Source organism: Carcharodon carcharias, chromosome 12, assembly GCF_017639515.1.
Source record: "Carcharodon carcharias isolate sCarCar2 chromosome 12, sCarCar2.pri, whole genome shotgun sequence".
Lineage (NCBI taxonomy): Eukaryota > Metazoa > Chordata > Chondrichthyes > Lamniformes > Lamnidae > Carcharodon > Carcharodon carcharias.
Window position 1 is genome coordinate 47,539,937 of NC_054478.1, and position 22,198 is coordinate 47,562,134.

The window sequence follows — 22,198 nt, forward strand, 5'->3', positions numbered from 1 at the left end:
ATGTTCCTCTCCCTTGGATCACCATGTGCATTCAAGCTTTTTCAGCTGTCAACAACACGCCACTGCTTGACATGCCCATAGCAAAGAGTTACAGACCTTCTGCTGTCTATTTGGAACTTCTGGCCTCTTATTTTACATCTGCTTCCTGTAGCTTTTCTTCCTTTAAGCTTGAAGCTTGGAGCCTTCCTCTCTCCTCATCTTAACTTCACTTAACAGGACCTTTTCCAAATCCCTGTCCTTCCTTTGATTAGAAGGTATTCTTGGGACTTTCTTCTGTTCCTCTCCCATGGATTTCGGGATTTTCTTCTTTAGCTTGGGACTTGCTTTCTGTCCCTTTGCTCTAGTCTCTCCCTGGCAGCTACTTTCAACTAAACTCAAACTGCTTTCTCTTTAGTTTTTCTGTGTATGTGTATGTGGGATCTGCCTCTCTGGACCCCTGTTGCTAGGCAACAGTGCTCTTGTGTTTGCTTTAACTTCTCTTCAACAGTCGTAAAAAACTCATTAGAAATGCAGGTATACAAACAGCTTTAGATCTGCTGACTCCACTCAAAATGAAACTAGATCCCAGGTTTCACCTTTTAAGGTTAAACTAAAACTCAACTTAAACTTTTCTTAACACACATATGCAGAAATACAAATCAAACTTAAACTTTAAAGTTAAAACTCATTCCTAACACTAACAATTACAAACATAACTTACTTAAATATCTCCATTACCTAACAGCAGTATTATTACTAGGAAGTCAGTTTTCTGTACTGATAGATTTGAATAGGATTGGAGACCTTACAATATTGCAGTCTCCAGTCTTGAGGCTTACATTTTGCTGCCTTTGCTGCTGCAGCTTTTTGTTGTGTTATTTGCAGACTGATTTGGTTATCCCAGGTACTTGGGCTAAGTAAGGTTGATTAGCTGAAATCAGTTTCAATCTGGTGACTACCTGATCAATAAATCTATTGTCCACCCAGAATGATTTGAAGTTCGAAGCCATTGTTACACAATGGGGGAATGGGTGGAGGCCATTCACACTTATTTATGATGAACTGGTTTTGCTATAGTACTCTTTGTTAAGTTTTGAGTTCATAAACAGGGAGTCCTGGAGTACATAGATTTTGAGTTTTGGGCAAGTGCTCAAATAATAGAAATTTCACAAACAGTTTTGTGTCAAAGGGGGCACTCCACCCATGGTCATTCAATTAGGACTTTTCCAGAGACTTGAGATACTTCTGAGTCTATATAGAAATTGAAAAAGTGATCTGCCCCTCAGCAGTCATCCTAGCACCCATTTAATATCCATTTTTTAAAAAAAGGCTGTTCCAGAAAATCCTACACTGAATGTAATCCATGTTTAAAGTTATAAATATGACATGCTTTTACTGGGCATGATACCAAGGAGAACAGCTCCAACTTCTCCATTTGGGACTGGGATGAGGAGAAATTTCTTCACCCGGAGAGTGGTGAGCCTGTGGAATTCGTTACCACAGCAAGTAGCTGAGACCAAAAAATTGTATGTTTTCAAGGAGTTAGATATAGCCCTTGGGGCGAAAGAGATCAAAGGTTATGGGGAGAAAGCAGGAGCAGGCTATTGAGTTGGATGATCAGCCATGATCATAATGAATGGTGGAGCAGGCCCGAAGGGCTGAATGCCCTACTCCTGCTCCTAGTTTCAATGTTTCTATGTTTTTATGTTTCTCCTATTTATCCATGTAACTGAAATCCTTCATCTCTGGAACTAACTACTTGAATCTTTTCTGCACCCTTTCTAATTCCTTCACATCCTTCCCGAAGTGTGATGCCCAGAACTGGACACAATACTCCAGTTGAGTCCAAACCAGTGCTTTTTACAGGTTTAGCATAACTTCCTTCCTTTTGTTCTCTGTGCTCATATTTATATAGCCCAAGATCCCATTATGCTTTATTAATTGCTTGTTCAACCTGCCCTTCAATGATTTGTGCACATATACCCCGAGGTCCCTCTGCTCCTCTAGCCCGTTTAGAATTGTACCCTCTATTATACATTGCTTTTTCTTGTTCTTGCTACCAAAATGAATCATTTCACACTTCGCTGCATTAAATGTCATCGGACACTTGTCCAGCCATTTCACCAGCCTGTCTATATGTCTTCTTGAAGTTTATCATGGCCCTCCTCATAGTTTACAATATTTCCAAGTTTTGTGTCATTCGCAAATTTTGAAATTATGTCCTGCACAGCCAAGTTTAGGTCATTAATGTATATCAAGGAAAGCAGGAGCCCCATGATATACCTTCCTCAAGGTGGATAAACAGCCATTCACGATACTCTCTGGGCTGAATTTAGCCCTTGCTGGGTGGGCTTGGTGGGGAGTGGGCAGGGACAGTTGGGAAGCGAACTGCCGCCCGTGATTGAGGCCGGATGGTCATTTCACACTGGCGGTCCAAATATAGGCCCGCCCAGCGTGAAACGCAGGAGGCAGTGCTCAACGCTGCCTGTGTGTGTGTGGTGGGGTGGGGTGGGGGGGGCCGGGGGGCGAGCACAAACTTCTTGCTGAATGAAGAGATTTCAAAAAAATAATAAAGCTGTGAGAAATGTTATAAAACATGTCCCCACATGTCACATGAGTAGGGACATATTATAAGTGAAATTTAAAACATTTTATTTTTATTTGATGCTGGAAACCTCGTCCTACCTGTGGATGCTGGTTCCAAAAAATTGCAAAGGTTGTTTGGCCTTTTCGTCAGCCTCCCAATCGTAAGGCTGGATGGGCAGCGAAAAATTTAACTTAAATTGATGCTTAATGGCCTTAACAGGCCTTTTAATTGTCAGCAGGCGTGCTGCCAATTCCTGTGTGCGCCTGCTGGCCGAAATATTGTGCAACTGCGCGTTGATGTAAGGATATTCGCCCGACATCAACACGAGCCATTTCAAGCTCGAGTGCCGAAATGAAAATTCTGCCCCCTTTTTCCTACCACTTGGTCAATTTCATATCCATGCTGCACTGTCCTTTTATTTCATGGGCTCTACTTTTCTGACAAGCTTGTTATGTAGCACTTATTCAAATGCCTTTTGGAAGTTCATATACACAATCAACTGCATTATCCTTAGCCATCTTCTCTGTTACTTCATCATTTAACCTTAAAAAATCTGCACTGGCTTTCCTTAATTAATACACATTTGTCTAATTTAATGTTATTTTGTCCCAAATTATCATTTCTAAAAACATTTTTCACAAACAAGGTTAACTGACTGGCCTGTACTTGCTGGACTTATCCTTATACCATTGTTTCAACAAGGGTGCAACATTTGCAATTTTCCAGTCCTCTAGCATAAGTCCTCTATCTAAGGAGCATCGGGAGATTTTGGCCATTGCCTCCAGAATTTTCACCCTTACTTCCCTTAATATCCTGGGATGCATCTCATCTGTTCCGGGTGACTTACCTACTTTAAATACAGCTAGCCTATCTCATACCTCCTTTTTAAAATCAATTCTTAGCCCTTCCAGTGTCTCAATTACATTGTCTTTTATTATGACTTGGGCAGCATCTTCTTTGGCAAACACAGATACAAAGTATCTCATTTAGTACCTTAGTCATGCCTCTTTCTTAGATGAATAAATTCTGTTTTAGGCACCTAGTCAGCCCCATTCCTTTTTTTACCGCACTGTTACTACTTATATAACTATAGGAGACTTTTCAATTCCCTTTTCTTTTGGCTGCCGCATCTTTTCATACTCTGACTCATTTTTATTATTTGTTTTTTTCAATTCCTTTATGAACCTTCTATAGTAAGCTTGGCTCTCAGTTTTATTAGCCATCTGATGTCTGTCATATGCACCCCTTTTTTCTGCTTATTCTTACTCTATCTCTTTTGTGATCTAGGAAGCTATGGATTAGTTTGCCACCTTTTCCGCCTATGGAAATGTACCATTACTTTACCTGAACTACCTCTTCTTTAAAGGTATCACATTATTCATTTGCAGTTTTGCCTGCAAATCACTGATTCCAATTTACCTGGGCCAGATCCATCCCACTGGATTGAAGTTGGTTCTCCTCCAATTAATTATTTTTGTTCTGGTTCAACTGCTTGTCTTTTTGCTATAACACACCTGAACCTTAAAGTACTATGATCGCTATTGCCAAAATGTTCCCCTGAAACTTGATCCACTTAACCCAACTAATTCACTAGAACAAGATCCAGCAATACCTCCTTCCTCATTGGATTGGAAAGATACAGAAAATTCTTCTTAACATATTCTAGAAATGTGCTCCAGTACAGTGATAAAAGGCCACAACTTGAAGCTTTCACTCTGTTTCTCTCTCTGCAGCTACTCCAGACCTGCTGAGTATTTCCCATATCTTCGTTTTGATTTCAGATTTCCAGCATCCATGGTATTTTGTTTTTGCACATTCTAGAAACTCTTGCTTCTCTCTGCCCTTTACACCATTACTATCCCATTCTATATTATGATAATTTAAGTCCCCCCTTATAACTACTTTAGATTTTTTGACTAGGAGACTAACTGAGCAAACTCTATGGGTTGGGATGTATGAGTCAGTGTCCTATCACATATTACTTGCACTCTCAGATTCATGTATAGCCAATTGTTTAAAAAGTGTGCTACCATACTTCTGTGATTATAGTATATGCAAAGCAACAAAATATGTAGTCCAAAACTTGAAAAATATGCAATTTTAAAAATAAACATTCATTATGCTCGATGACAAGCAACCGTGTTTAACAGTTTTTCTAATGTCTATGATTCACATGATGTTATAGGTTCAGCTCAAGGCTGACAATAAATTACAGTCTTGGGAAAATTCAAAAAAGTTTTTTTATGACCTCTGATCTACAAACTGTGCTTTTACATAGTAATATGACAGGCCCAATTAATGAGCCAAAAACATGACAATTATTCATAGCTTAAGAGTATAACTGAGCTTCCAAAAATATGGTTAGAAAGAAAGTAATCTTTTCAATTTAATTATAAGAACTGGGGAAATCATGTTAGGCCACTAATATTAATGTAATAATTGACAATAATATGTCAAGCCTGTTGCAATTTTAAATGTCCAGTACTTGCCTATGAGGGCTCTTCTTCGACTTTGGGTTGATCCACAACTTGCTGCACAGGGGGTGAACCTGGACCAGTTTGTCAACATGCAATCATCACGGCAGGGGATGTGACACTTCTGCACAAGTGCAGGCATTGGGCTTGCCCACCTCAAGCACCCAATAAGTTCCACATTCTGGTCACCACCTGTTCTACAGGTCACACCTAAAAATAAAGGTAGGACATTAAAAGTACTTTCATGTAATTTCTTTTAAGATCACCTCCCTATTTAAATAATATTTTAAAACATTGGGCAGTTAAATGTCCAGAAAAGTGTTGGAAATGATGGAGTTTGTAATATGTATGTCATTACAGGTTAACATCAACTTCTCTTCTGGTCAGCTGATTAGTCTGTTCAGTAAGTGATACTTCCAGGAGTTCAGTCATGATCTTATTCAATGGGAGAGCAGGCTTGGTGGTAATCACATGATCTGAGACCTGAAAATACTTTACTAGTTTCCAAAAAGCTACTTTAGTGAGGGATAAGGTGGAACTAAGGACCATTCAAAAGGGGCAAATGTCTAAAAGTTTTACTCTTCCCAGAAGGTAACCAACTTGTGAAACAGAATACCAAAGGAAGCAATGAAGACTAATTCCTTGCAGTCCTTCAAGAAAGTGTTAGATAGATTTCTGAAAAGCAATTTGACTATAGCATTTGAAAGATAAGAGGAAATTAGTCTGTTGTAGTTCTGGAGTTCTGGAATTTGCCTAATTCTTCATGAGGAGTAAGGGAGAAACTTTTAGTGAGCAACTCTGTATATGCCTGGTAGCCTTCCCCCATCCAAAAAAACATAGAGACAAATAAGTATAAACAAGTCTTTAACTCTTCCAGCATATTATTTGGTACACAAGAATCAGGTGGATGGTATTATACAATGGTATGGTTGATCCATTGTTTGAATTAGCTGCTTACAGTGTTCCCAAGTCTTCTAGGTCAGTAACTATTAATGACTGTTAACTTGTTTTTCACAGGCTTCTTCTAGAACACAGTGAGATTTCACTGTTTGGCTTTTAAACAGAAACAGCACTCCAGTAAATTATTTGTTTCTGACATGGCTAAAACTCTACTTATTTGTGACTTCCCCACTTCCAGCATTAATCCTTCTTTACCCTGATTGAATTTCTTTGTGCAGCCATTTATTTATGTTGATCATATGTTCAAAAACCTTGTGAATTGTTAATGTATATTGAATTATTTATTTCACATGTGGCCAGGAATGCACAGATTTTAAACAGCGCACACATATATCTGTTTTCTTATTTTGTTCATTTCTTCCTACATTTGTGTTATTGTTATGCAAGGAAAATGTTCCGAATCAGTTTTAGAAATATTGGATAATGCCAGTGCGGTATATAACCTGCCTTGGTGTTCCTCGTGGTAAGGCAGTGGAGCTGCCATTGCCTGAGGGTCGAAACATTACACCATATAAGACACAATCCATTATTCCTTTACTGAAGTGTGTGTGCATGTCCCTTTAAGGCGATTTACTGAATTAGTAAAAACTGAGTCAGTTTAGTCAAAGAAGGTGCGGGCACACTGACTCTCCTATGTTTTGGTTCCGACAGACTTTCTCTGTTGATGACAAATTAGGCTTTTGTTTGCTTGAAGTGTGAAATAGAAATGTTTACGTGACTTTGTACCTGGGGAACCAAGGCCAAGTGCAGTCTACAAGTGGAGAGAAGTTAAAGGGTGGGGGGATATTGGACCAGGATACACAGATGTGATTCATTACCCATTTTAAAATCATACATTCTCCTCTTAGTCTTATTAATCATTAATATATTAGCATATCAAAAAAACTTAGATCTACATAAACTTCCTGTTGTTTTTGTATAACAAATTCCTATTTCCAAACCTATAATGAAAAAAGTCATCATAAGCTTGTCACTTTATAATCACACTCCTGCCAGTGGTAACACCACAGCCGCATAGGTGATGACTATTGATGTTCTTTCATTTGGACCATTCTCTGACTAAAAAAGTGAGCAAACAATTGCTTCCAGTTTTCTTTGACTATTCAACTGGCCATTTATTCACAAGGACAATCTTGAGGGTCTCACTTTATGAAGAAATAGCTCACTTATGCTGGTACCTTCCCCAGTGCACAACAAAGAAAAATGATTTGTGGTGAAGGAATGTAGACATAAACTCATATGCTTTTTAACAGTACACTTTTACATCAATGTGCAACACAAAATCCTTAAAACAGTACAAATTTAAAAACAGCATCTATAACCTTAAGACAAATATTATCAGTTTCATGCTACTGTTTATATTCATTAATGTGCCTTCATTTAATGTGAGAAAAACTATTGTTTTCATAATATAAACATTTTGTTTTCCAACCCATTTCAATGTTATCTATCTACAAAATGTCCTTCTGCACAGAACAAGGAGATGATGACTAATGTAGGAGCCAATATGAATGCTAAACATAAACATTCATCAGAAGAGCCAATCATAAAAAGTTCAGATTGCAAATAACACCTTGAAAAATCTATATTGTCTTGCATCCCAGTGCATCAATCACGCTTGAAAATGTCATACATGCGTTGTCTGTGCATCACTGGCACCTATTGGCTCAAATATTATATTAATAAGACTGAAACAAATCACAACTGGATAGGAAACATATCAATCGGCAAGCAACATGTTTTAAGATATTAAAAATGAAGAAAAAATATCAGCATTTTTTTAAATTAAATGTTCAGATCCTGATAACAACAAGGGGAAGAGCTGACAATTTGCAAGCACTTTCCAATCTACAGACAAAACACCCTGTAACCAACTTCAGGGTGTAGTCATTACAGGGATCTGTTAGGAAATCCTTAGGGCAGTATTTTCTGTTTGATGATGAAGACGTCGACACAGTGGCTGCAGCTGCACATGATGAATCCAGCAGTGAGTCCGAGGATGAGCACAGGGAGATGTTGAGGGGGTAGGCGTTGACCCGGGCATACTCCAGGGAGGCAGGGACACCACAGATGGATCACCAGCACAAGCCTGGGCTGCCGCCTCGATACTAAACACCGAAGTGCAAAATCTGCCAGGTCATCAGCACTAACTAAGGGCCTTGTAAACAAAGCTGAATGTCCAACAAATCACTCATTACACTTTTGTCAACCATACACATGCAGAAGAATTGAGGCACCCTCAGCCATGGTCACACATCTGAGTTTAATGTGTAAAGCAAAAGAACTTATCACAAAGGGAAAACAATAGTGTTAACATTCAAAAAGAAATCATAAGGACCTCATCTCGGGCTAAAACAAAAACGCCAGTGAAAAGCCGTGGTGTGCCTAAGGTGCCTTATGTTTTTGTTTCCGGGTGCCTTGTCTTGGTGCTGCCCCATCGCTGGAAGTGGCATCTGAGACAGCCTGCTGACTCCACTGTCCTGTTGATCTCGATGACCTTGGCAGTCGTCCTCTGGCCCATGGAGCCTGTGCTAACCCTGCCTGGAAGGGATCTGCCAGTTCCACAGCTGGCATCTCCCCAGTTATCGCAGCCTCATCGGATGATATGGTCACTGGGAGAGAGGCGGAGGAACTACTGCCCTCATGATGAGCGCCCTGAGAGGAGTCCACAGAGACGGCAGGCAGTGCCAACGTGAAGTCACTTCGGACTTCCCCGTTCACCATGGGTGGATGGGCAATGAGCTAGGAAACTTGATGCCCACACCATCTCCCACACTGGCAGTGACCAGCTGAAGTCATTGCCGATGTGAGGACTCGCTGGTCAGAGCGCATCCCAGGAAGCACTGGCAGGTCTCCTGGAGTAGGCTCTCCACAAACATCGTCACTCTCTCCATGGAGGACACATGGCGCTCGGACATGTGGCTCATTGCTTCGGCGATGGTCCACGTAGACTCCTCCACCATGGAGACCAAGCCAAGCATAGCTTCGTGTATCTCCACCAGATGCTCCCGCACACCCGGCCGCATTTCCTGCACCTGCTGCGTTGCAGACGACTCCAGAGGCACATCATCAGGCACCAACCGAGCATGTGCCTGGTCCCCTGCAGTCGTCCGATTGCTGGAGCCATGGGCACCCTCTGTCTCTGCCAGCTGCTCCAGCAACTGTGAAGTGTCGTCACTGCTGTGCCCTGGTACACTAGCCATTAGACTAATACCCACCGAGGTGCTAATATCTGTGCTGGTGCCTGCCTGGCAGAAATGGTGTGATGCTGGTGAGACTTCGGGGCCCTCAGGTGTGAGAGGAGGCCTCTGCTGCTCCTCCTCCCAGCCCTGCTTCAATGATGCTGAAAGAAAGAACAAGGACAGTGGATCAGTTAGCGTGCAGACAATGACAAAGTTCATCTCTGTCCCCCTGGCTCATTATGTGCTCAACCGTCCATAACCAATGGTCCAGCAATGTTGCAACAATAACTAATTTAATAACCATCAGTGCTATGGCTGTTGGGAGGACAATGCTGACCTCACTGTTGGGCATAAATACCTGGCCATGGCACCTCAGCTTCACTGACACCAGTAGACCTGGGTGCATAGTGCCTCTCCAGTTCAAGGGCCTCCTGCTCAAAGCGGCTTCAAATGGAGAGGTGTGCCTGGCCACCTCCAGTCCTCACATACTCAGTCACATTCTGTGCATTCTTCTCCTGAAAAAGAGAGAAAATCATTGATTAGGGCAAATTGCACATGGACTCTGTTCATGCAAGGCCCAGCTCAACCAGAATGTGCCATATCAGGCCTCCAGTGCCTCCTCTCCCCGCTGCTGCTAATCACTCAGACCAAGATGCTAGGCCTGCTCCCCACCCACCCACCCCCACATACTGCCTACATCACATTAGGAACCACACAGTATTTCCTCTCATAGTAAGGAGGTACAAGCACATGCAGCATAGAGGGCAGCAGATGGATCATTGACACGCCACCTTGAAGCTCCCCTTCCACCATCTCATCACCCTGAATAGGACACATCCTGGAGTTCTGAGTCTGCGCCTAGGTGCAGTTCCTCCAGGTTGCCCCCAAACCAGTCATGTGGGACTTATATCAACGCATGCTGCGGGGGAAAACTCATCTCTTGATGATTCACTCAGGCTGACCTCAGCATAGGCACTATCTGCTTGCCCACCCAGCAAGGGAAAAATGCCATCAATGATTCAATGCAGTCACGACACTGAGGCTTGGGGGTGGGGCATTGCAGAGGGTAAGGCTACCTGCTGGGTTAAATGCCCTATGCCAACATGGTACTCACCCTGCCAGAGCGCAACAAATCGTTGAAGCATTTGCGGCACTGGATCCAGGTGCACTGGAGCTCACCACCTCCGCCACCTCCTCCCAGGCACATTTGGTCTTGTGGCGGGGGGGGTCCTCCTCCTCCCATCCTGGGGGACCAACAGCTCCTGCCATGCTGCCACCTCAAGAAGGGCAGCAAGGCAGTCATCAGAAAAATGAGGGGTGCACAGGCCTACCCTCCAGCCTGGCCCACTCACCCGAACCCCTCTGCTGCAGCCTAGCACTGGCTATTGTGAGCAGCCTACAAAAGGCTGCCAGGCCTTCTTTTAAACAGACTGCCGGGTCGCCACTGGACCCAGCAGCCTGTGCACGCCCGCTATCCTTGGGAGATATGCTGGGCGGGCCTTAATTGGCATAAAATGGTGGCGCAGACACGTTCCCGCTCCACTCCAACCCCCCCTCACAGTCAAATGGAAAATTCTGGCCTTAGCAGCAGAATAATGTACCGTGTGAATCAGCATCAAAAACCAGCATACTTCTTATGTGCTGTGAGCAAGGTGAGAGATATTCTGGTGTTAAAACATCATTGTTTCCACTGCAATGAAGATACTAACAATTGTACTAGATACACATAGGCCAGAAATTTTAGCTCATCGGGCAGGTGCGCGCCCGCCAACAATTAATAGGCCTATTAAGGCCATTAAAGTTATAATTGAAAGAAAATTTTCTCCGCCCATCCAACCTTATTGTTGGCGGGCAGGCGAAAAGGCCAAGCAGCCTTTACAGTTTTTAGGAAACTCATCCACGGGCGGGATGAGGTTTCCAACAGCTGTTAAAAATTAAATGAAAATTAAAACGTTTCATTCATAACATATCCCTGCTCATGTGACAGAGTCACATGAGGGGAGGTGTTTTGTATAACATTTTAAGCATCTCTATTTTTAATGTTCTAAGCTCTTCATCTCCCTGAGGCAGCTTTATGCATCAGGAACCTATTCCAGCATGCACCCGCACGCATGCGCAAACTTGCACTCTCCTCCTCCTGCCCCCTACACAGGCTGCTGCGCACGACTCACACTAGGCAGGCCTTAATTAGCCTACCAGCGTGAAACCGTGGTCTGGCCCCGATCACGGGCGGCAGTCGGCTTACTGGCCACCCCCGTCTGACGAGGGAAGAATCCTCCCTGTTGTGAAGCAAATGGAGATCTGCAAGCCTTTCATATAAATAAAGTATTAAAATATTCCACTATGGTCATTTACAGATTAGTACAAGATCAGAAAGAGGGAAAGAGCAACAATTTGAATATTTAGTTGATGTAAGGTTCCTGCCTCATTTGCCTTGAAGGCTTTCACTGCATTAGGTAAAAGAAGCTATTGGTGATAAAATGTTATGCAATTGCAAGACAAATGATTTACTATTTAACTAAAGGCTAAAAATGCTAATGAAAATTTATAAATTATTACCCTTGCATTAATCATTGCCAAAAGGGCAGAATTTCCATGATCAATTAGTCAGGAAAAGTTAATTATAATCAAAGTGTCAAATAAAGATCTGCAATGCTTGCTTTTCATTGTTTTGAGTTGTCTTGAAACACAGCGACAAAATTTTATGTATTCCAATTACTTCACAACATCAGTAGCCAACCTCAGGACCACACTCTCATATCTTACATATAATTCCAATCCTCTCTCTGTGCCCAACTATCCAGCACCAGCACTACGAATATGTACAAATAGAATTTTCATTATAAGTTATCAACAACTCCAATGGCAGAACAACTAATACTTCACATCCCAAATGATAATGATACAGTTTTCATTTCCTACTCAAAAATTTTAAACATAAAAATGTTTTGCAAACAGCCCCTTCAGTGTAACCTTCGATCTTCCTGGCTCTGTATGTACCAGATAAAAATGCACTACACACATTTCAAGGTGGTAATGAAAGTCATTGTTGCATTTTTACAAATGCAATGTTTATAAGTTTGTTATGTTTTGGAGCTGTCTCTTTAATTAAGGGTAAAATGCAGAAATGGAGGAATGAAGGGGGTCATGTGATCTATTCTAAATTCTGCCCGACAACAAGTTTGGGTAGCTTGGTTGTTAAAGGTTAAAGGTTGGGTGGGGGTAGGGTGTGTGGACAGGTTGTCTTGTTGGGAAGAATGTGTGAAATATCAACACGTATAAATAATGACCAGAGCAACTGTGCTGACGGTGGAAAGGCTGTTTGTCTTCAAGTATCATGTGAGGTATTAGGAATGTCAGGTTTTGGAAATGGTTATACTACTTAATTTCAAGATAGATTGGAGTTTGGAGTCTAAAGAAAAGTTAATTTGCAATTCCACTTGGATACAAGGCCCATGTGATTGAAGTTGCCATGGGGATGGGCGATAGGAACAAATAATCCATAGGAAGCCATTGTAGGATTGGATTGCAGGTTTTCCTAAAATATTCTTGAACCTGACAGACCTAATCATTCTGCAAGAATCTGAGAGAGAAAGAGAGAGAGAGAGAGCAGACAAATAAAGCCAGACAGTCTCTACAGTTCACCACGTAGAATGTGGGTGGGAGCTCACGATTGGATGAAGAAGCAAGTTTGTGAGGGCTTAACTGATGCTGGAAGAGTCACCTAGCTTTGGCTAGAGGGAGAATTTGCCAGGATAACCCTCACTCTGAAGATCATTTCGAGGATTACAAGCTATATGGCTGGAAAAGGAAAAAGGAAGCAAGCCATCAGAGCTGAGGATAACTTTACACTGGTTCCTGGAGAATGAAGTGTCCACCAAGGGACAGAGTAAAATATAACTATGGTGTAGGACTTTTGGTCATCTGAAAAGTTAAATGGGGGCAACATTCCTGCAGTTTAGAATATAAGTTGCCTGCTGAATAACATTTACACAATGTTGCATTTAGCTTGCTTGTTACAGTAAAAGTCTTAAAACTTGAAATGTTGTTCTGTGATCCTTTCAGTAAGTCACTGGGAATTCAGGTATCTTTTTAAAAGTTATCGGACTCAATGGGGAATCCTAACACCATGGGCAGCATATTTTGGATAGCGGGATTTCCTGCTCTGCCACCTGAAGTGTCAGTGGCAAACGTATCCTTGCCAATCGCAGCAGCCTCACTGCCATTTAACGCTCCGAGGAGCATTAACTGTGTGGAGGCGGGGCTTCTACCCCTCACTCGGACAATATAATTGGCCACTTAAGGGCCTCAATAGGGGCAAAGGCAGGCAGGCTGCCCTAGGCCTCTCCCGCCCCATGTAAAATTATGGACAATTCGGAGGCAGGCAGAAGGGCGGTGGGAAGGCCACCTGAGGAATTTGACAGCCTCCCCGCTGCCTGCAAACTTGCCAGTGAGGAACCATAAAATTTTGCTCCATATTCTGAGAGTTTTGAGTAAATTCTGAAAGCTTAAAAAATAAAAAGTGAAGTTTGACTGTTTGCAATGAAATCTAAAAGTTACACCCGCTAAGGTTAAAAAAGCATATTCATGAGAAAATAGAACTTATATTAATCTATGGATAACCTGTAAAATCTCGAAGATAAAATAGGGAGCTACAGACCACATGTAGTTAGAACTGAAAATATTTTACATTTCTCATTTTGCTGAAGTGCCTCTTGGTTATTAAAAAATGTACAATCTAGATGGTGTATTAGCACAGAACTGGCTGTTCTCAGTGTGATTTAAGATGTGAATGATCATACCCTCCAGTGTCTCACACATCTCCTCTTCTAACTTCAACACAAAGAGCTAAAACGTATTATCTAGCTGCCAACACTTTGTGGTTTCTGTGATTTACACTCCCATTATGTTTCCTTCACTAAACACAAGGGACAGCACTTTTAATATGGTGAGCATGATTCTTTACTATGACTCCTCCAATACAGTCCTTATAGGTGCATTTATCAGGTTGCTCAGAATCCATAATAATTCATCATTGACAGATCCCTTGAGTACAATTAGAGCATAGGGCGAAAGGTGGGAAGCAGTACAAAGTAAAGAGCAAGGCAAAAGAAAAAAGAATGAAGGCATCTGGACACTTTAAGGAGGATTTTTCAGGATTTTTTTCCCCTCACCTGCAGCTGTATGGCATGAATTATGAGAATAAGAAAGGACTAAGAGGTGCCAATAAGTGTATCTATATCTACCTTCATGACAATACAGATAAAACACAGTTTCTTATGACTGAACTTTTCCCTCACTCAGCCCCAACCCTCTCAACTCCCATTCCCAAAACTCTAATTTCTCTCTAGCTTATGCACATTGTAGCTGCAGCGTAGAGTTTCCTCACATGATCCTAGTACCCACTCTGACCTGCAACATAATAAAAGCAAAATACTGAGGATGCTGGAGATTTGAAATAAAAACAGAAAGTTCTGGAAAAACTCAGTGGGTCTGGCAGCATCTGTGGAGACAGTAAAACAGAGTTGATATTTCAAGTCCAACATGTCTCCTCTTCAGAACATGTCAACATCACCTGCAACAAGTCAGCTGGCATCTTGCTGGGTACCTTAGGAATACATAGAGTTAAGATATACATTCGAAATACATCTGCAAAGGAACATACATGATGGTCATACAGTGATGACAGGGCACATACAGAATAGAGAGGGTACAGCAGGGAGAGAGTGATCCAGAAAGAGAGATACAGAAAGATGGGAGAATAAATAAACAAATGAAGAGATGTTAATGCTACAGGGTAAAAAGAGTGACAATCCAAGTGACAGGAGAGTGGAACATAAAGACATACATAGAAAGAGCTAACTTGGGAAAGGAACAAAGAAGCAGTTATGGAGAGAGACAGTCTTGTGATCATATTGCACTTGTAAGTTGAAATATCTCAAAGCACTTTACATGCATCTTAGTTCTTTTTGAAGTCCAGTACTGTGGTAAGCAAACATGGAAGCAACTCCACAGCAGTAATAGCCCATACTCAGCAATGATTAAAAAATGAACAGTGGTGCTGGCTGAGTGAGAAATGTTGGCGAGACGCATTAGGAGAAGTTCTTCTGAACTCTGCAAGGGGACCCTGAACACCCATCTGAACTATCAAACCAAGTCTGTACTTTTAATGAACCGAATTGTGATCCTGTATGCAGAGGAGGTCGTCCACTTGCTGTGAACAAGGAACTCTTTATAAGCTGCTGATAAAGTCACTGTCAATTAATACTAGAGATCTGGCAATTGTTTGGTCCCAATAATAAATGGATCCATCACATTAGCAGGTTATAAACCACTTATCAGGCTTATTAAGAAGTAAAGCCCAAATTTCAGTAAATTACAAAACTACTTTGAGCACTTAACTACTCTATTCAGAAGAAATCTCAATACACCTTGCGATTCCCTGTAATGAACCATTCAACCCACCACGTCTCTGTGAATTTTATGCTGAGGTAATCCAAAAGCCAACATCACTGCACTGTTAAGTGACACCTTCAAAGGACAGCACCTCTGACTACATAGCATGCTCTCTGCATTGTACCACGGATTCAGATCAGGAGTAATACCATGAAGATCAGAATGTTACTGTAACATTCCCATTGTTATAAAACACCATAATCTGCAAATTGCCATGTTCAATTCAGAGGAGATTGACTTGCGTGTATATAAAGACAGAGATAGGCAAAATTAGATTGTTGAATTGTACAGCACAAAAGGAGGCCACTCAGCCAAATGTGCTTCTGCTGGCTTTTTGAAAGAGTTATCTAATTAGTCTTACTCCCTGCTCTTTCCACAAGAGGATAAAATTGGAGGAGCACAGAGATCTTGGAGGGTCAGAGGGCTGGAGAAGAGTGCAGAGGTAGGGAGAGGTTAGGCCGTAGAGGGATTGCAAACTAGGGTGTAAATGTTAAAATTGAGATGTTACCGGACCAGAGTCAATGTATACCAGGAAACACTGTGGTGATGAGTAAATGGAGCTTGCTTCAAGTTAGGGCATTGGCATAGTCAAGTCTTTCACCCAATGACAGTCTACAGTAGAGTGTACACATGAATCATCGAGCTGAAAATATTTATTTTGGGTCCGATGCTAAAAGAAATAAAATAGCCTTCCACGTTCACAGACCAAACAATTGCAAATTATGAAATTGATTGAATCTGAGGATACAGTTTGGGAACTACAAGTGAGTTGCACGAATTATGGAAATAGGAACAATTATATTTAATGTGAACAGGTAGAATATATAAACAAACAATTGTGTCCAAGTAGCTAAGGACAAAGTTAAAAGACACTTAGGGTGGAATCGTCCTAGATTTGCACAAAGTACGGTAGCAGACAGGAAAAACAAGGTTTTACCCGCCACGCCGTCACCTCGCTGCTTCCTCACACCAGGCGCCATACTTAAAGTGCAGCTGTGTGCACACCTCTCAGTGCTTCCAGCCCAGAACTGCTGCACAGAAGACTTGGCCCCGAGAGGCAAGAAAACTACAGCCCCCCTGATTCAGTGACCCGCCCCTGGAACATCTTTTGGGCACCATGGAGGCCCACTGTGATGTCCTCTACACCTATTCTGGCAATAATAAGGGCAGCAACATCACCAATCCAGCTTGGGAGGCGGTGGCAGCGGTGATCAGTGCCAACAAGGGGGCAGCCACCCAGTGCTGAAAGAAGGTGAATGATCTCCTTCGTTTCGCCAGGGTAAGTCACTCTTCTCGTCACTCTCAACTCATACACTCACAAACCCATCACACATCCACAGGGATCTCTCTCACCAGTTCAAGGGACATCATCATCATTATTCTTTCACACACACCTTCAATGGCCTCAACGCGTCCACGGCACCACTCACCACCAACAGAAATCAGGCATCCTTCTCATCTGGCCTGGCGGGCATCTGGTGGAGCATAAATGCTGGCTGACATAGGTCATTTGGACTGAATGACCTTTTTCTGTGTTGCAGAATCAATGTAATACATAATCATGAAAAGGTCATGTATTATTACAACTTTTGTAAAGGAAAATAAAACTACAAACAGGTCATGAGTGTCTAACTAAACTAAGAAGCAGAAACTATTCATATATGTAAAATATAGCTAGGTGTGTTGGCTACCAGGAAGAAAGGTATTGATGCTGAATACACTAGTGAGGTGAAGCAGCCATTTCCAATGCATCCCTTTGATCTTGCTGTTCCGTTTAATTTATAATGTTGCCCCACAGCATTTATACTCACTGCGGGAAACAGTGTAGGTAGTTTTCTCCAGTGGTAGCAATTATTTTAGAACTATGCAACAAACTGCGTGTACTTTCAACCTTTAGGCCGAGTCTGCTGGAAATGCAATTATTATGGTCCAATATCATGATTCATGAATAATTGAAGAAAATCCTCAAAGATAATACTTCCATTGCAAATAAAGATACCACAATTGAATGCATTGCTGCTCATTTTCATTTTTACTTTTGAGAGTCACCGGGCTATTTTCAATGAGAAGTTGATGTCAATGTTTACAACGTTCATTTTCAGGACTATTTTCACATACAAATTCTTTATTGATTTTTGTTGGTTTTGTGAGACATGAATTACATGCTCATAAAGATAAGGTATCTCATTGCTGGTCAAAGGATTTTTTTTTCTTTTTTGCACAGTGTGTGAATTCCCAGGTATTTTGTGGTTGAGATGCAGGGTCAAGATTCACCTCCAATACTGAACCAGCCCTAACATCAAAATAGCACCGCACATGTATGACTCACTTGGTGAATGAAGGGTTAAACCATTTTTAAACTGCAACTTGTTGTCACACAAGAATCTCAACCAGCTAGCTTAATGAGACACTGAGTTCTGCAACATTTTGGTTCACCAGTTTGTGTGCAGCATGCAATAATCTTATACAGTTCCTCAACAATGAGTATCCTGCCTCGTCATTTAAAATATAGAATCATAGAATGGGACTGCACAGGAGGAAGCTGTTTGACCCATTGTGACTGCGCAGTTCTTTGGTAGGGCTACCTAATGTATCCCACTGTCTTGCTCTTTTCCCAGAGTCATGTAAATAATTACTTTGATCTTTTCCAATTCACTTTTGAAGGTTATTACTGAATCTGTTTTCACGACTTTTTCAGATTGTACATTCTGAATCATAACAATTTGCAGTGTTAAAAAAAAGTTTCCTCATGTGGCCTCTAATGTTTTTTGCCAATACTTTAAATCTGTCTCCTCTGGTTACTGACCCTTCTACAACTGGAAACAGTTTCTCTTTATTTTCTCTATCAAACTCATTCATGATTTTGAACACTTCTTAAACGTCACTGCTCTAAAACAAACTACTCCAGCTTCTCCAGTCTCTCCTTACAACTGACCTATTTCAAACCCGGCAAATGCATGGCAGATGCATTATAATGTGGATAAATGTGAGGTTATCCACTTTGGTAGCAAAAACAGGAAGGCAGGTTATTATCTGAATGGCTATAAATTGAGAGAGGAGAATGTGCAACGAGACCTGGGTGTCCTCGTACACCAGTCGCTGAAGGTAAGCATGCAGGTGCAGCAGGCAGTTAAGAAAGCAAATGGTATGTTGGCCTTCCTAGTGAGAGGATTCGAGTACAGAAGCAGGGATGTCTTGCTGCAATTGTGCAGGGCCTTGGTGAGACCAGACTTGGAATATTGTGTGCAGTTTTGGTCTCCTTATCTGAGGAAGGATGTTCTTGCTATAGAGGGAGTGCAGCGAGGTTTACCAGACTGATTCCTGGGATGGCGGGACTGACGTATGAGGAGAGATTGAGTTATTTAGGATTATATTCACTGGAGTTCAGAAGAATGAGGGGGGATCTCATAGAAACCTATAAAATTCTGACAGGACTAGACAGGGTAGATGCAGGAAGGATGTTCCCAATGGTGGGGGGGTCCAAAACCAGGGGTCACAGTCTAAGGATATGGGGTAGACCATTTAGGACTGAGATGAGGAGAAATTTCTTCACCCACAGAGTGGTGAGCCTGTGGAATTCACTCCCACAGAAAGTAGTTGAGGCCAAAACATTCTATGTTTTCAAGAAGGAGTTAGATATAGCTCTTGGGATAAAAGGGATCAAAGGATATGGGGAGAAAGCAGGAGCAGGCTATTAAGTTGGATGATCAGCCATGATCATAATGAATAGCAGAGTAGGCTTGAAGGGCCGAATGGCCTACTCCTGCTCATATTTTCTATGTTTCTATCCTAGTAAACCTCTTCTGCAACCTGTCCAAGGCCTTGACATAGTTTACAAAGTGTGATATTGAGGATTATCACAATAATCCAGCAGAGGCCCACAAATATTTCATAAACGTTAGCATCACATCCTTCTTTTTGAACTCGATTCCTCTATTAATAAAGCCAAGGATTCCTTATACTTTTTTAATGGCCTACTTAACTTAGCATCATAGTGTCATAGCATCATCAAGGCACAGAAGGAGGCCATTTGTCCAATCAAGTTCATGCTGGTTCTCTGTAGAGAAATCCTGTCAGTCTTATTCCCCTGCTCTATCCCCACAGCCCAGTAACTTTATTATTCTCAAGTGCCCATCCAATTTATTTTTGAAACTATTGATTGTCTCCACTTCCACCACCCTGATGGGCAGCAAGTTTCAAGTCATTACCACTCGCTACATCAAAAAGTTCTTCCTCACATCTCCCATGCAACATTTTAGCTCAAAATCCTACATCTGTGTTTCCTAGTCCTTGTAGCATCAGCTAATGGGAACATTTCTCTGCCCACATTATCTAAACTGGTCATTATTGTGTACACCTCTATCAAATCTCCCCTTAATCTCATTTGCTCCAAGGAGAACAACCCCAGCTTCCCCAACTTAACTGTATAGCTAAGATTTCTTATCTCTGGAACCATTCTGGTAAATCTCCTCTGAACCCTCTCAAGGACCCTCACATCCTTCCTTAAGTGTGGTGACCAGAACTTGATGCAATATTCTAGTTGTGGTCTAATCAGTGCTTTATAAAGGTTTAATATAATTTCCCTGCTTTTGTACTCAATATGTCTATTTATGAAGCTCAAAATCCCATCAGGATGAAATTTAACAGCTAAATATTTCATTTGTGCCAACTTTAAAATTGTAGTTTGGTTCGTATTTCTTCTTCCAAATCTTCCTACCAAAATGTAACACTTCATAATTCTCAGTATTAAATTTCACTTGCCATCTGTCTGCCAATTTCACCAGTTTGTCCATCTCCTCCTGAAGAGTGTTACTATTCATTTCATTGTTTGCTACATTTTTGAGTTTGTTATTACCTGCAAACTTTGAAATGATGCCCTGCGTATCCAAGACCAGGTTATTAATATATATCATAAAGAGAAATGGTCTTGCAAATGGAATTATCATTAAATCAATTTTTATATTAAATAAATGAGATATTAATAGAATTTAATTATTTGTCAAAAAATCCCTCTTGCCATGTGAGTTGGGAATGCATGGATGTGTAGGCCCAATGGACTCATTGGGATTTTCAGGGTGCTACTGAATCCCAATATGTATCATGTAATATCATTTGTATACATTTCTTTTCTTCAAAAGAACAAGACCTTTCAACTCCTTCCCAATTCTCCAAATCTCCCTGGGCCACTCCTCACTTACAAACTACACTGCAGCCCAGAAGGCCAACAAGTAACTTGACCCAGGATCTTTGCCAATGCTGCACTAAATCTAGTAGGAAGAGTTAAGTGCAACCTCTCGTTTAATTTTCTCTTCAACGATGGTAAGAAATCAAAATCATATTACCCCTTCTCATCAAATCCAAACATTTCTCTTCCTGAAGCAATAATAAATACTGTTAAGTAAATTTATAAATTAAACTAAACAAGGTCAATCAGATGTAAAAACAGAAAATGCTGGAAAAGCTCAACAGGTCTGGTAGCAGCTGTGGAGAGGTAAACAGAGTTAATGTTTCAAGTCCGTATGACTCTTTTTCAGAGCAGAGTCATATGGACTCGAAACGTTAACTCTGTTTCTTTCTCCATAGATACTGCCAGCCTGCTGAGTTTTTCCAGCATTTTTCTGTTTTAATTTCAGATTTACAACATCCACAGTATTTTACTTTTAGGATCAATCAGATGTATTGGAATTGGTTGCTTGGGATCACTGGTGTACCCTAGACCAATATGTACCATTTACTCATGGCTACATGAGAGAGATATAAACATTGGAAATGTGTGCTATTACAACCAATTTAAATTGGGTTAAGACGGCTCATACTAATTTTATGTTGGATCCTGTAAAGCGAGGAGATTTTCATTCTAACAAGCTGGGCTTCCTTTGAACTCAAGCACTAAAAAGGAATCAAGGGATATGATGACAGGGCAGGAAAGTTCAGTAGAGGTAAAAGATCAACCATGATCTTCTTCAATGGCAGGGAAGGCACGAGGGGATGTATGACCTACTCCTAGTCCTATTTCTTATGGCCTGAATTTTTCAGGTGGCGGGTGGGCTTGGTGCGAGCGGGCGGGGGCGGTTACGGAGCCGATCGCCACCCGCTATCAGCTCCACGCCGCCATTTTAGGTGGGTGGGCCAATTAACGCCCACCCAGTGTAAGATGCGAGCCATAGTGCTCAGTGCTACCTATGCGGATGGGGGGAGGAGAGAGAGTCAGGGCCAATGCTCTTTCACACATGCACACGAAAGAGCCCTTCAATTTCCAAGGCATGGAGCTGCCTCAGGGAGATTGAATCACTATTGTAAATAAGGAATAAAAGATTTTTTAAATTATTTAAACACGTCCTCTCATGTGACTGTGTCGCATGACTTGGGACATGTTTTTATATTCATGAAAATTTTAAAATTTAATTAATAAAAGCTTTAGGAAACCTCATCCCGCTCGTGGATGAGGTTTCCTAAAAAACGCGAAGGCCGCTTGGCCTTTTCGCCTGCCCGCCAACATAAAGGTAGGATGGGCAGCATTAACAATTACCTTAACCAGTTCCTTAATGGTCTTAATAAAT

General features: G+C 41.5%; 1 protein-coding gene across 1 annotated transcript in view; it reads right to left on the bottom strand.

The window, feature by feature from the left end:
• Window positions 1-22,198, bottom strand: part of thsd7ba (thrombospondin, type I, domain containing 7Ba) — a 676,798-nt gene that overhangs the window by 333,418 nt on the left and 321,182 nt on the right. The window contains exon 12 of the mRNA XM_041200229.1: window positions 5,056-5,250. Within this exon, the coding sequence (XP_041056163.1) occupies window positions 5,056-5,250 (195 nt within the window). The remainder of the gene's footprint in view (window positions 1-5,055; window positions 5,251-22,198) is intronic.